Genomic DNA, 14,939 nt, shown 5'->3' with positions numbered 1-14,939 from the left:
CATAATAAAGTTTTAAAAAATTCCAATACCGATTGCCTGAGAAAAAAAGATTTCCGTACACCATATCCATCAAAACGTCACTGGCGCATTGATATGGCCCTGTCAAAGTACAAGTTCTAAACTGACCAGTGAGACCACATTTTCTTAAATATATCATCAAAAAGCATATTTCTGTGATGGCCTGACTCTGTAGATTAAGAATCAACCACAGATTGAGAATTAATTCCACTTTGGTCCATCCCAGCCATGTATTTACCACAACTTGACATTTTGATAAGCTCTATGTGACTATGCCACACTTCCGGTCGTGGATGAATACAGGTCTCTGCCCTATTCACGCTTGTACGAGGAATACATTCAATGCTGAATCTAACAACACCCAGGGCCCTTACTCTGTATATTAGTCACTGGAAGATGGCCCATTTCACTCCTTGCTTCTACTTCACCTATAGTCTCATTGCAAACGCCTCAGTTCTATGATATAACATTCACTTTCAGCTGTCATGCAACGCAACAACTGTGCTATCTGCCATCGCACATCAACGAAGAAGTGCAGCCGCCCACATTCCACCTCACGTCTGTCCGACCAGCTGCAATCCTCGAGGACGCCCCACTGTACCACGATTTCACTACGATGTTTGACAAGAAGGAGCAGTGCGCGAGATAGGCAAATGAGCAGACTTCCCTCGCTTGAGTTTCGGAAGAATGTTCCATATCGCGCTAAGCTGACCACTGCTGACCATGACAGGCGTGCATTGGACTGGTACAGGTTGGAACTGAACATTGAATATGCTGGTGGTGACGCTTTCTGATGAGAAGTTGGTCGTGACTGATGCAGTATCCTTGGACTTGTCCACAGCATCGTTCAATCATTGCTCTCTGTGCTGCCTTGATTCTGTACTTACCCAAATACTAAGACCAAATGCCTGTTGACTGTGCTTTAAGAGAGACTGGCGCCATGCCTAGAGATATGACTGACCCCTATTGGCAAATTTGTATGACTTTATCTTGCCTACCTAGCTGCTGCCTATAGTCTCCCTTTAACTGCGGAGCACTTCAAAGTCGATAAAATGCCATGTTCCACCTTTTAATGTGTTCAGACCGCCATTTTCAAAATAATCAAGTCAGGACACTGCCTTCTAGTCTCATAATAAATTTTGCTTTCCTCAATACATGTAATAACATTTCTTCTTCTTCAATGCTTTCATCATTCCAAACTTCTCCTCCTCTGACTTTTACAGGGGTACAGTCATGGCAATCAAAACCCAAATACTGAGACCAAATGCCTGTTGACTGTGCTTTAAGAGAGACTGGCGCCATGCCTAGTCTCTCTTAAAGCACGGTCAACAGACACCAACCCCCTCAGACTCAGAAACCACAAACGCCCAACCCTTCCTGCTACCTTAATACTTCTGGATCATCTGGCTGCAAATTTCTCTCTTGGTAAAGCCACTTCTGACGATTATGGAGCCGGGGGAGGATTTCTTGCCGCCATCTTTGCCAAAAGTGTCTCAACAGATTCTGGGCATGTCTCCATCTTCTTCTGGGGTTGTATCGGATGACGTCTGTAGTCGGTGGCGCCAGCTGGCCTCCCAACTGGCCATGTAGAAAGCTGTTTGGTGTCAATGGTGGCTCATCATCAGCGTCTGAACTGGGGGTGTCAGGGGTCTGGAGTTGATTAACCCCTCAGCTTCTACTACAGAGGTATGGAATTCTTCATCTGAGATGTCTGCTTTCCCCATGATGGCTTTCAGAGCCCTTTTTGCAGCCTTCACCATGATTTCAAATGTCCCGCCGAAATGAGGTCCTCCCGGTGGGTTGAACTGCCATCTTATACCTTCGGTGTTCTTATAGCCAACGGTTTTTCTCTCAATGGCGCTTCAGTCTATGGCTGCCACCAATTCCCTCAGCTCTCTCTCTGCTGCTACAAAATTGGACCCATTGTCGGTGAGGACATCCTCGGGCACTCCTCTTCTACTCGTCATTCTGGAAAAAGACATAAGGAACCCATCCGTGTCCATGGAATATACGGGCTCAAGATGGACCGCTCTCACTTGTAGACAGGTGTAGACTGCGAGGTATCTCTTGGCTTGGGTTTTTCCTCCGCCTTGTCTAGTGAAGAAAGGCCCGGCAAAGTCGATGCCGCACTTTGAAAATGCTCTCAAAGGTTGACTGAACCTAAATCTTGGGATTGGTGCCATCATCTGCTGAGCAGGTTTTGCCCTTCGCAGGATACAGTTGGAGCATTTTCTTTCCCATTCTCTCACAGCTTCTCTGGTCTTCAGGATCCAATATCTTTGCCTTATTTGGTGGATTGTGGCTTCCCTTCCCACTGGATGACCAACTTTGTCATGCTCTCTCTGTACAACCAGTTTGGTTACATCTCCTCTTCTTGGTAATATCACAGGAAACTTAGCGCTGTCTTTCAAGCAATCAACCCTTTCCAAACGTGATTGAAGACGGAGCAGTTGTCTCTTCTTGTCGAGGAAAGGGGTGAGTAGTGCTAAATGACTTGACTTTTTGACTCTCTTCTCCCCAGATGCAAGGTCTTTAATCTCCTCTGGAAAGCTCTCCTTTTGAGTCTGTCTCACTAAGCAGTCTTCAGCCTCTTGAATTTCTTCAGGGGAAAGTTCTCCCCGCCAGGATTTGGCTCCCTGAGGTAATGGCTTCTTCAGCATCCACTGGGCTATTCTTCTGACATAGCCAATCCTCCGGACAAGGCGGTTCATATCACTCCAACGACTTGGATGCAGGCAGAACTTGGTTTGGTCCTCTCCTGTTGTTTCTTTTACAATGGCAAAAGTTGGTGATTTCTCTTCTTCAATGATGTCATCCTGAAGTGGGATCTTTCTGGGGGGCCACTTGTCCTCATCTTGCTGCAAGAAATCTGGACCTTCCCACTAGAGCTGAGATTCAGCTAATTCTCCAAGACTAAGACCTCTGGTGGGTAGATCTGCTGGGTTTTGCTTTGTAGGTACATGCCTCCATTGGTCGGCTGAGCTTCTCTCCTGGATCTCACCAACTCTATTTGCGACGTAGGTCTTGAATTCTTTTCCGGGACGTCTTATCCAGTACAAGACATTCATGGAGTCGCTCCAGTACGTGACGTTCAAGGGCTGAGCATCTCGTCCACTTTCAAGTGTCTTCTTGACTTTTTCAACTATTATCGTCCCCAAGACAGCGGCGCATAACTCTAGTCTTGGGATTGATGGCGTCTTCAATGGTGAAAGCCTCGTCTTTGCCACTATCGGCCTCACACGAGGTCTCATCAGGCATCTGTGTTCTGGCATAGACTGTGGTGGAAAATGCCTCCTTGGATGCGTCTCCAAAAACATGTAGCTCTGTAGAGAGACCGCGACTCATCCCGATGTGTCTGTTGACTTTGATGCTGCTCAGACTCTGGAGTTCCGTCACCCATGCATACCATTCCTTTGCTAGGTTTTCATCAATCAGCGCATCCCACTCTTGACTGTGCACCCATGTTTTCTGATAAATGATCCATGCCCTTATCCTGTACCGGTCCAGCAATCCTATGCCGTGGTCACACTGGGGTTTTAACACGAATTGAATTCGAATTAAAACGTTGATACGTATTGGGGCGTCACACTCAATTCGGTTCATACCGATCTCAATCCGCTTTAACCAACACGGTTCTTAAACCGAATTGAATGCGAATCAGCTAATCCGAATCAACGAAACCGTATTGAGATTTCAAGTGTGACGCGCTTGATACGAATTAAGGTTTTCGATCGCACTGCGCATGCGCCCGGTGCATGGAAAGTGACCTTTGACCGCGGGAACTAGTGCTCCGAACTAGTTAACTGATGTATTTAAATGATCTCATTAACTCAAATCGTTTTTCGTTATGCCATAGAATAGGGAAAAATCAACTCCCTTGCACGTGACTTGCATTTCCATTTCCTGGCAAGGTATGTTGCCGCCGGTTCGTTGGTCAAAGGTACGCTGGTCAGCAACATCGTCGCGGCGGGGTTTTCCCCGGTTTTGGCCTCGTTTTCGAGGGCGAGGCCGGGATTCTCCGCATTTAGCGACGGTGGTGTTGACTCGCTGAGGACACTCCTCTTTGACCCGAACTTTGGCAATAGGCATGGCCGGGAGATGGAAATGGTCAAGCACCTTACGCGATTTTAACTTGTTAATAATGACTGTGTGATACTGTGATATTATATACTTATATGTTTTGTACTTGTAAATTTTATTCTCCCATATGGGAGGTTAATAAATAATAATAATAATAATAATAGATGGCGCGTCGTTAGTATGCATTGAGTGTGGCGCGTTTCAAACCGATTTGAATGCGTATTCGGGCCAGTGTGACGCGACCGTTCTGAAACTGGATTAACCAATTCGTATTCCGGAGAGCGCTCTACGGAATTCGGTTTCAATTCGCATCCAGTGTGAACACACCACTAGAGGGTCAAATAACTTGGCCATACACCGGAGCAGACCCCTCCTCGTGGCTGAAAAGGTTTCTTCTTGTCCCACTACGCTAGACTTGTATGTGAAAACATCTTCACCAGCAATCCAAACCACTCCAAGGGCGTTGTGAACAGGCAATTGGTCTCGGTCTCGGTCCAGGTTGACAGATGAGGCCCTCTCGTCGATGGCTATCTCTTCCAATACTGAGGGGTTGTTGGATATCCATTTTCTCATTTTCCACCCAGCTTTTGTCAACAGTTCTGACAACTCCCTCCTGACTTGGCGCCCCTCTGCAGGGGTACATTTACTATCTAAGGCATCATCCATGTACAATGCGTTTTCTATAGTGTCGGCAGCTTCTGGGAAATCCTTTTTGTGACTGTCAGTGTGTTTCTGTATAACTTGGTTGGCCTTGTATGGTGAAGAGCAATCACCAAAAACAGTTCTCTGATACTCAAAGATTTCTCCATTCCAAATTACTCTGTAGAATTTCTTGTCCTCTGGTTTCAGCTCTATCTGTAAAAACATTTCTGATATGTCTCCACTCACTGCTACTGGATATCTCCGGAATCGCAAGAGGACATCAACCAAATCATTCAAAAGCTTTGGTCCTGGGTAGATTTCAGAGTTGAGGCTCTTCCCTTCAAATTTCGCCGCGCAGTCAAGTACCATCCGAACCTTGGTTGTCTCCCTCTCTTCTTTCCTTACGGGGAAAATTTGGATGTAAAATCCGTTTTCTTCTGGAGGGTTGGTCTTTACGTTCCCAATCTTCTTAAGGTATCCTTTCTTTACTTGTCCCAGGATGACCTCCTTGCATTGCCCATGGAAGGCTAGGTCCTTCCTCTTCATGTTTTCTTCCATCTTTTGCTGACGGTGAGCAACTGGCTTTATGTTATTTGGCAGATTTGGGGATTCATCTCTCCACGGAGTGGCAACTTCATATCTGGTCCCGTTAAAAAGTGTTGATGAGGTCACTTTTGACTCAGCTATCTTTTCCTCTGGAGACAGGCAGGTTCTTTTGCTTTTATCTCTTGGTCTCTCCATTCCAATGGCCTCCAATTCCCAAAGTTTCTTGGTGAGGGTTCTCACTTCTTCTACATGTGAATCCATGTTGCTGACTGTAAAGGTGCAGTTCATGTGATCATCATGACCAGGATGATCAGTGGGACCAATACAGGTCCAACCCAAAGGGGGTCAGTCTGGCTATTGGTGCTTCAGCATCTTCAGAGACGACTTCTTCTAAAGCTTGGTGAAGGAGGGGCATTTGATTCCCTATCAAAATGCCAATCTCTCGTTTCCTTGGTTGTGGTACAAAAGGGACATCTGCCAAATGACTCCATTTTCTAGAGGCATCTGACCAGTCAATTACCGGTGCCTTTCCTACCAATACTGGGTGTGTCCATAGGCCCTTCAGCTTGATACTGCTTTCTCCTTCCAAATCTTCAATGAAGAAATCTGTTACTCTGCAGGAATTGTAGGTCTCCTTCCTATCGCCAAATACTGTGGCTGTCTTGGTGGTAGTATTTTTCATCTCCAGCTTTAGTTCATGTGCTATGTCTTCCAAGATGTAGCTTGAGCTTGACCCATCATCTAACATCGCCACTGTCTGCACCGTATTGCTCCCATTTCTCAGGATAACTAGCACTGTCCTCAATGAGATGGTGCTGCCTGTATTTACAGTAGCTATCGCGTCCCCTCCTTTCCCTGGACTTGGTTTCTTCTCTGGGCCTTGCTGTTTCTTCTCTGGAGATGCAGTTTCTGTGTTCTTCTTCTCTTTGGTGGCCGTTTCTTTCAACTCTTTACTTTTCTTTACTTCTTGACTAGGTCTCAGCAACCAGTGGCTCTTTTCATCTGTTGATTTCTGTGGACAGTCACTGCCCATGTGTCCTTGACGAAGGCAAATTCTGCAAAGGCCTTTTCTCTTCACCTCTTGCCATCTGTCTTTTAGTGTCAACCTTTTAAACTTCCGACAATCCGTCATTGGATGGTTGTAAAACTTGCAAATCGTACATTTCTCTTTGTCAGACTTTTCAGCTGTCATAGTGACTAGAGTCCTGCTGTTTCCCGGTTCCTTTTGCCTTTTCCATGGCTGCTTCTCATTTTGACCAGGATTTCTGTCTTCAAATCCATAGATTGCTTCTCGCACAATGGTCCTGGTTTCGACCAGCTGCTCCAGCCAATCCCTCATTGACATCAGCGTGTGGCCTTGGTCTTTCTGCTCTCTCCATTGATGATACAGGAAGAGGTCATTCTCAGGAATCTTGCTCTTAATTACTGACAGCATCATACCATCACCCAGTTCTGCTTCTCTGTTGGCTGACTGCATAAATGATATGGTCGTGTTAAGGACATTCAGTAGCTCCTTGAGTTTTTCAACCTTCTCTTTTCCTTCCTTGATTGGAGGGAACTTGTGTAGCTTGTCAAGCAGGCGTGCTCCTTCTCTTTGATCTGTACCGTACTCCCTGTCAAGTCTCCTGAGAGCTTCTTTATACTGTGCTGATGAGAAATTTTGCAGATCATCTACTAGAGCTTTTGCTTTTGATCCCAGTGCATTTCTAAGCCGCAGCATCTTCTCATCATCGGGTATTTCCGTCCGGTCGACTGCTACATTAAATGCTGCACGCCACCCTCTGTATTCGGGTATTCTTCCGTGAAACTTGTCCAGCTGAATTTTTGCCAATCCTCGGGCTGGGTGTGAGCGTCTGCTGGCTGGATTGATCGGTGGGTGCAGTATAGATGATGTCATCCTGGTGTCCGTTGCGTGGCTAGTTGGCTGAGTCTGTGGGTATTGTACAGGTGACGATATCCCAATATCGTGTGGCTGACTAGCATGACCAGTCTGTTGATGTACTACAGGTGATGACATCATTGTGTGCGGTGGCTGACTAATATGACCAATCTGTTGATGTACTACAGGTGATGACATCATGGTGTGCGGTGGTTGACTAGTTGGACAAGTCTGTAGTGGTATTACAGGCGGTGACATCCAGGGCTCCTGTGGTTGGCTGCTCGGATAAATCTGTTGATGTACTACAGGTGGTGATGTCGTTGTGTGCTGAGGTTCTGTTCTCGGTGCGCGAATTGGACTGTTAGGTGGCTGTTGCTCTTCTGCAGGAATATGTACGTTATCCTGTGTCGATCTGTCTATCGTCGTTCGTCTTGCAGCTTGAGGCGGTGTGCGTCTCTGGAATCTCACGGACTTATGGGAATGTCCTGTTCTGGTACTCCCTACGACTGAAGCCTCGAACAGCTCTCTTACTCTTGTTAACTCTAGTTCAATCTTCTCTTCATATCCCTGTATCTCCTCCAGCATCATTCGTTCTGTTCCTTTTTCCGCTCCATATATTTCCAACGCCTTGACGACTCTGTCTTTCTTTTTTGTCACCATCACCTCCAACTGTTCGATCTCATGTTTACCTTTGTCATCTGTAACCGCTTGACTCAGTTTTGTGATAGCTTTTGTAACCAATGACTTCAGCCCGCTGATTTGACTCCTCGTCACACTCACAGGTCCTCTGCTCGGAGGCTCTTTTTCCTTTGATTCCATTTTATCTGCGTCCGGGTTCCCACTGAGTTCTTCCTCAAAGGCGATCAGGTTCTCTGTAGTCAGTTCCAGGTACGTATTCCTCCTGGTCCTAAATTCCATAGCACTGGGGTTCAAGTCAAAATCTGCCATCGTAGGGAATTGATGATGTATCGCCGCCCTTACGGTTCTCTTCTAAGGATCTCTGGCGTGACCTCACCTCGAATCCGAGCGTTTCCAAGGAAAACTTGTCTATCGTGGCTAGATTTTACTCTTGGGGCCGATTCCAAAAGGCCCTTTTTCTAAATCTTAAGTTCTTCAGAGGTGCTGGGGACAGAATGGAACTTCGCCATGCTGATGGGAACCGGTGGGGTTTTGGGCTTTTTTCATTTTCGACTCCGATAATTTACCAATGTCCTACCAGGATTCAATCATCAAATTCGGCCGACCTTCTTGTTCAAAGTCTCAATTTCCGGGGTCTCTGAGTTCTTCGATTCTTCAACTTCGCTCCTGCTACCAAAATGTAATTGTTCCATGAATCCAACAACGAGAATTTCGACTTTGATTGTAACTTTATTCTTCAACGTGCAGCGCTCAAAGTTCGCGCCTAAATGGTCGCATATGCGACAAGAAATTTCATAATGCGACCAGAAATGTCCCCGTACTCGCACACCTGCGAATTGATTTTTTACAGTTTTTGCGAATTGTTTTGACAACATGCGACTGAACTCCCAAATCACCCATTTTACAAGTCTGCGAGTGATTCAAACAAAAGCGATCGTATTCCGTAGATTGCGAACAAATTATTGAAAATGGTGTGGCGCGCGATCGTTTTTGATTTTGGATTGTAGACCCAACTTCCCGCTCAATCCGATCATCGTGGATAACGCCCAAGACGGAGCACGCAGCACTACAGCGCCACGGCACGGAATTGAAAGGTAACATAACTCATTAACATAATTCATCCACTCCCTGAGGCTGTCAACACAATGGCCACTGGTGACCATCGCCAGCGCAAGCCCCAGCAGCGAAAGCTTTCGTTTTTGCCATGGTTAGTGTGCAACAGTAGTAGCATTTACCCTAAGTATTTCTTGATTAGTCATTCATTTATCTCTTGTATTGCATGCCCATCTGATATGTGACGTGAGCTGGACTACAACTGAGCAGAGTCGAGTTGCACTGAGATGACCCCGTCCCGTCATTGATTGACGTAATGTATTTGAATCGTCGGCGCATCAATCTCAGCTTCTCCCGGGTCCCTTCCAAACATGTATTCCTTGAATTAGGCCTACATTGCCTAGAACATATGATATTAACTATGCAGATAAAATTGGCCTAGTAGAGTTTGATTTGTCACATGGAAAGATGTCACCAGGGCGTGGTAGCACGTGGTCGTCAGGATTTCCCGCCGAAATGTTTTACACTGAACTTACCCGTAACGGGTAAATTCAGCTCCTAAATATTGCAACTCAGCTCCTAAAATTTGGAGGTAAGGAGCTGTGTGCTCCTAAGTAAAAAATTGAACTTTGAGCCCTGACGTGTTGCAAATCCTAGCGCTCGTGCCAAAACCCGAGCGCCGTCTACATTCAAGTAACAAAATCAAAAATTGTCTTGGAATTATAAGGACCATACGGTACCTAGCCGGTTTCTCATCCACAGCTCTGGCTAATACATCACCCATATACAATAGACCATCAATTTGACCCCAGCTCCTTACTGCGGGAAAACCCAAGTCCAGCAACCAAAAGTACCAAAAATACGTTTTTGTTTACATTTGAACTGCACACATGCGTTTGTTTACAATTTCTTTCCCCGCGAAATCTCGAAGATCAGGTGACCTGCAATCGTGGATTGAAAATAACATTAACCTGGGTCAGCAGGTCAACAGGTACAGGCTGTTCCAATCATCCCCTTACAGCCAGCCTTTCAACAGGTAATGTTAGTCACCCCACAGGGAGTGCAGGTAATTGATTAAGCCCCTGCATAACTAAACAGCAATGACTTGGCTTCTGTGAGTGGTAAGGAGAATTGACAGTGATCGATTAAATATCCCTCATTACTGCTCCGCTGAAGTAAATTTCCGAAAATAAACATAACGTTGCATCAGGATACCATATCACCTGCAAACGTGCAAAATTTCGAGACGAAATGCTACCCCCAAATGGCACTTTATCGAGCCGCCTTATAGTATTATGATATAGATACATATACATTGTAACATACGCGCGTTTCAAACGTTATTTCGGACTTATGAACCTTCGGACTTCTGGGCTGTCGGACTTGTGGACCCTTTTTCATTACTTTCGGACTTATGGTATTTCGGACTTTTGGACCTTCGGAACTGTGGACCTTCGGAATTATGGGATGTTTTCAAAAGAGATTTTTTCTTTGTGGTCTTGTGAACCTTCGGACTTCTGGACCTTCGGACTTGTGAATTTCGGACTTATGAGCAGTCACCGTACGGTCTATACGCTGCAGTTGGTAGGTTCAAATCTGACCAGAGGCAATTCTTTTCAACATCTCCTCTCTACACTCTCTACACTCTTATCTTTTTTTCTCTCTTCTTTCTAGTCATCTTGTTGAAAATTAAAGGTCCTAACCTCGAATTTAAAACCTTGATGACGTATTCGTAAAATATATAGTCTCCGCTACACGTCCTGCGATTTCCATACAATCGGGAGGACGTTTCGATCATTGAGTCACAGTTCCTTCGGCTGTTATAAAACGCGGATTCCGCGAAAATCCGCGGAAAAATCTAACTTGTCTACAGGGTGGCTACCTGAACCGCAGGTGAGAGTTTTTCATATTAGTAGTGTGCAATGTTGTGCGCATGAAGTACTCCTGGTGACAAGGTCTTTGGGAATCCCCGATATATGGTGCGCTGTATGCGCCGTAAATCACAAGCACCTTGTAGTTTGAAATAAACTTATACGTTAGACGGGCCGCGAAGTAAGTTTTTGTGATTTCATAAAATAGACTCCAATGTGCAGTCGCATATGGTTGGTTAGGTTCGAGCTGCAAGGAGATTGTCCTAAAAAAAATTCGTAAACCAGAATTCAGTTCGTCATCGACTTATATTTGAAGGAGGCATATACCGTAACGTACATCAATCCGGGCATCAATCACACTTGAAAGCAGCCTCGCAATGTGTTCCGTAAGGGAAGGAACCACGGTGGTGTCGAAGATAACATGCAAAGTTTATCAACACCAAGAAGAAAATAGGGAAGAGTCGATCGGAATGGCATGAATGGCGCTCCAGAGGATTAAAATCTGACCGATGAAATGTGCAGATAAGGGCAAGCAAAAATAAAAAAATGTTTATCGTCCGAAGGGTAGTTGAAAATTGCATCGGGGGGGGGGGGCATATTTTATTTTTATTTTTTATTACTTTTTACACATGAAAGGTCAGGTTCAGGCCATCGTTGAGTCCCGATTCCCTTACAACCACTGTACACAGGCCATGTATGGCACCATGAGGCGGCGGGCAGAAAATGCATGCTCCATACCCTCTGCAGACTGGGGGTTTTCTCATGAGTCAATAGAATCTAAGGTCTGGAATTAGGGGACCATATCAGCAGTTGCTTTCAGCCAACTTCTGTATAAAAATTAAGATCTGGAATTAGGGGACCATCTCAACAGTTGCCATATGATTTTCACACTAAAAAATAGGAGGCCATTTCAGGTATATGCCAAACGGTAGAACAAAGATTATCTAGGCCGTTGTGCAAACAGGCTTTGCGATACACCACGAGTTGGGGTGTAGGCCTAAATTCCTTTTACTGTGAACCAAGTGCATCCACTGGCACGCTACATGTATGTGTGACTCGCACGGATTTAGCACGTAGGGCCTACATGATGCTAATCAGCTAGGATGTATCTTGTGACCAGGACTGTAGTAATAAACATTTGCCTGAAAACATTTTTTATTTGGCCTAACAACACCTGTTTAGAATGTCAAAGAGGCCGGTATTTTCACTTAACATCAAGAGACAGAGGAGAACTGTCAAGGTGGGTGTTTGATATACAATGGTTTTCTGTTTCCTGGGTTTCTTCATTCTGTTATCTTTAATTATATTTACCCATGTCATTCAGCACTTTTTATCATGAAATGCTGCTTTTGAAACGAACCCAACCTTGCCGGCCAATCAACCAGGCGCACGAGGCACAACAGGCCGATACAATATACATGTTCTGTATTAACTCTTTCAGTGCCCAGGATTTGGGCAATTTTGGGCATTGTCACTACCCAAAATCTCACAAAAATAATTGAGATACACTCATCAAAATTCTTCAAAACCTTTGTCTTTACCTCCTGTTTCAATAAAACAGCAGTAATAAGTAGGGGCATACTAGGATTATGTTCTAAATTTTTTTGAGGGAGTGGTATTTTTGGCCGATTTTCACCATTTTTCACCTAAAATGAGGGGTGGCAAACCCCACCCCACCCTCTCAGTCGAAAAAATTATTCAATTTGGACGCCCCAGGCCAGAGAAACCATATGAACCACATTTGAGTAGCTGGGGACATCTGGTGTCGTCTGGAGGAACTAAAATACCTTAATATTTAGGACGTACATGTACGTCCTTGGCACTGAAAGAGTTAAGTACGTCATCTGTCATGCACACCCCAAAAAAATCTTCCTGCAAGATGATTCACAGGTAATTCAAATATAAGAAAACAAACTTTGAAAAAAGTTGGCGCAAAGCAACTACTGATATGGTCCCCTAATTCCAAACCTTAGATTCTATTGACTCATGAGAAAACCCCCAGTCTGCAGACGGTATGCAGCATGCATATTCTGCCCGCCGCACCATGAGGTATTACTATCGTCCAAAGCATAGCATGCTAAGTATTTAGGCCAGTGCGAATAGAGTGATCATTGTTGAAGTACCTACGAAAGCGTAGTTTACAAATTTCCCGGGTGGCGGCGCTGCGATTTAGGCGGAAAATTCAAAATAAAAAATAAAAATTTTTTTCGTGCGGCGCCAAAAATTGGGTCGCGCGGGGACGATAAACATTTAATTTTTTTTGCCTGCCCTAACTGGTAGTTCTCGCCTCCGATTTATGATTTATGTTGTTATTTGTATAATATAATTATCATTAAATATTATGCGCGTATTTACTGGCGGCTTTGTGATTTTTCCGAGGATTTCCGCGGAATCCGCGTTTTATAACAGCCGCATTTCCTTAGCTGCTTGGTTTGTGGCTTGAATTTAAATGTGCAACTATGGACACGCTGGGCTACTTTCCGAGAAGGGGGGGTGCGTTGAAAATTGGACCCGTGATTATCACTATACAGTTCTTTCTTCTGGTGCAGGTCTGGACGTGCTGTGTTATTCGAGGGTCATTTGTGGCCAAATGAATGAATTAAAGTCACACTGACCTACATTTATGTGCAAGGTACGCCAAAACGAGCTCACTTTGTCAAGAATTTTGTTCGCTATCGAATGCACTAGGTTTCGTGTCTCCATTTTATACGACCGATAAAATTAATCGATTTAATACAGACGCCAGGGTTGACTACTGCATGTGACTGGCGGGTCATCAGTACCGATGGGGCGAGAAAGCTGGTGATAGGGTGTAAAATTGGGTCTGTGAAGTTGGCTCCAAGTTCCCAGTTTCCAGTTCGCAGTTCCTTATTCGTACCCATGTTTGGGTACGAATTTGGGTACAAATAAGGAACTGGGAAATGGGCAAAGCATTTCCCAGTTCCCAAATCAAACTTCTTTCAAATATTAACCCTCCAAAGTCCGATAACTCAACTTGGTGGTTTTAACCCTTTCCTACCAAGCTCCCGATTCAACTATCAGTGACTTTAACCCTTTCTGACACATTTCCCAGTTCAAAATGCCAGTTCCTTATTCGTCTTAACGCATTTTAACCCTCTATAACTCCACTTCCCGATTCAAATGTTGGCTCCCGATTCAGCTACAAGTTACTTTAACCCTTTCTGACTCCATTTCCCGGTTCAAAATGCCAGCTCCTTATTCGTTTTAACTCATTTTAACCCTCTACAACTCCATTTCCCGATTCAAATGCTTGCTCCCAATTCAGCTGCAAGTCTCTTTAACCCTTTCTGACTCCATTTCATTCATTTTCAAGTCACTTTAACCCTTTTTGACGCCATTTTCCGGTTCAAAATGCCAGCTCCTTATTCGTTTTAACTCATTTTAACCCTCTATAAGTCCATTTCCCTATTCAAATGCTGGCTCCCGATTCACCTACAAGTCACTTTAACCCTTTCTGACTCCATTTCATTCATTTGCAAGTCACTTTAACCCTTTTTGACTCCATTTCCCGGTTCAAAATGCCAGTTCCTTATTCGTCTTAACTCATTTTAACCCTCTATAAGTCCATTTCCCTATTCAAATGCTGGCTTACGATTCAGCTACAAATCAAAGTAACCCTTTCTGACTCCATTTCATTCATTTGCAAGTCACTTTAACCCTTTCTGACTCCATTTCCCAGTTCAAAATGCCAGTTGCTTATTCGTCTTAACTCATTTTAACCCTCTATAAGTCCATTTCCCATTTCAAATACTGGCTCCCGATTCAGCTACAAGTCACTTTAACCCTTTCTGACTCCATTTCATTCATTTGCAAGTCACTTTAACCCTTTCTGACTCCATTTCCCAGTTCAAAATGCCAGTTCCTTATTCGTCTTAACTCATTTTAACCCTCTATAAGTCCATTTCCCTATTCAAATGCTGGCTCCCGATTCAGCTACAAGTCACTTTAACCCTTTCTGACTCCATTTCATTCATTTGCAAGTCTCTTTAACCCTTTCTGATTCCATTTCCCAGTTCAAAATGCCAGTTCCTTATTCGTCTTCACTCATTTCAACCCTCTATAAGTCCATTTCCCTATTCAAATGCTGGCTCCCGATGCAGCTACAAGTCACTTTAACCATTTTTGACTCCATTTCATTCCTTTGCATTTCACTTTGAACATTTCTTAGCCCATTTCCCGGTTCAAAAGCC

General features: G+C 44.5%; 3 protein-coding genes across 3 annotated transcripts; all 3 read right to left on the bottom strand.

The window, feature by feature from the left end:
• Positions 1 to 1,880: 1,880 nt before the first annotated feature.
• Positions 1,881 to 2,729, bottom strand: LOC135503447 (uncharacterized). The gene has a single exon (XM_064797022.1). It carries the CDS (start codon positions 2,727 to 2,729, stop codon positions 1,881 to 1,883), a length of 849 nt encoding a protein of 282 aa, XP_064653092.1.
• A 171-nt stretch (positions 2,730 to 2,900) lies between these two features.
• On the bottom strand, positions 2,901 to 3,335 carry LOC135503446 (uncharacterized). Its single transcript, XM_064797021.1, has one exon. The coding sequence runs from the start codon at positions 3,333 to 3,335 to the stop codon at positions 2,901 to 2,903; it is 435 nt and encodes a 144-aa protein (XP_064653091.1).
• Positions 3,336 to 4,356: 1,021 nt separating this feature from the next.
• On the bottom strand, positions 4,357 to 5,547 carry LOC135503445 (uncharacterized). The gene has a single exon (XM_064797020.1). The coding sequence runs from the start codon at positions 5,545 to 5,547 to the stop codon at positions 4,357 to 4,359; it is 1,191 nt and encodes a 396-aa protein (XP_064653090.1).
• Positions 5,548 to 14,939: the final 9,392 nt, after the last annotated feature.

The sequence above is a fragment of the Lineus longissimus genome, chromosome 19 (assembly GCF_910592395.1).
Source record: "Lineus longissimus chromosome 19, tnLinLong1.2, whole genome shotgun sequence".
In the NCBI taxonomy this organism is placed as follows: Eukaryota; Metazoa; Nemertea; class Pilidiophora; order Heteronemertea; family Lineidae; genus Lineus; species Lineus longissimus.
The sequence above is the reverse complement of the archived record's forward strand: the minus strand, read 5'-3'. Positions and strand labels throughout refer to the sequence as shown.

Coding starts and splice junctions, on each gene's coding strand:
- LOC135503446 (XM_064797021.1), bottom strand. CDS start 3,335: ATGTTTTTGGAGACGCATCCAAGGAGGCATTTTCCACCACAGTCTATG.
- LOC135503445 (XM_064797020.1), bottom strand. CDS start 5,547: ATGGATTCACATGTAGAAGAAGTGAGAACCCTCACCAAGAAACTTTGG.
- LOC135503447 (XM_064797022.1), bottom strand. CDS start 2,729: ATGAACCGCCTTGTCCGGAGGATTGGCTATGTCAGAAGAATAGCCCAG.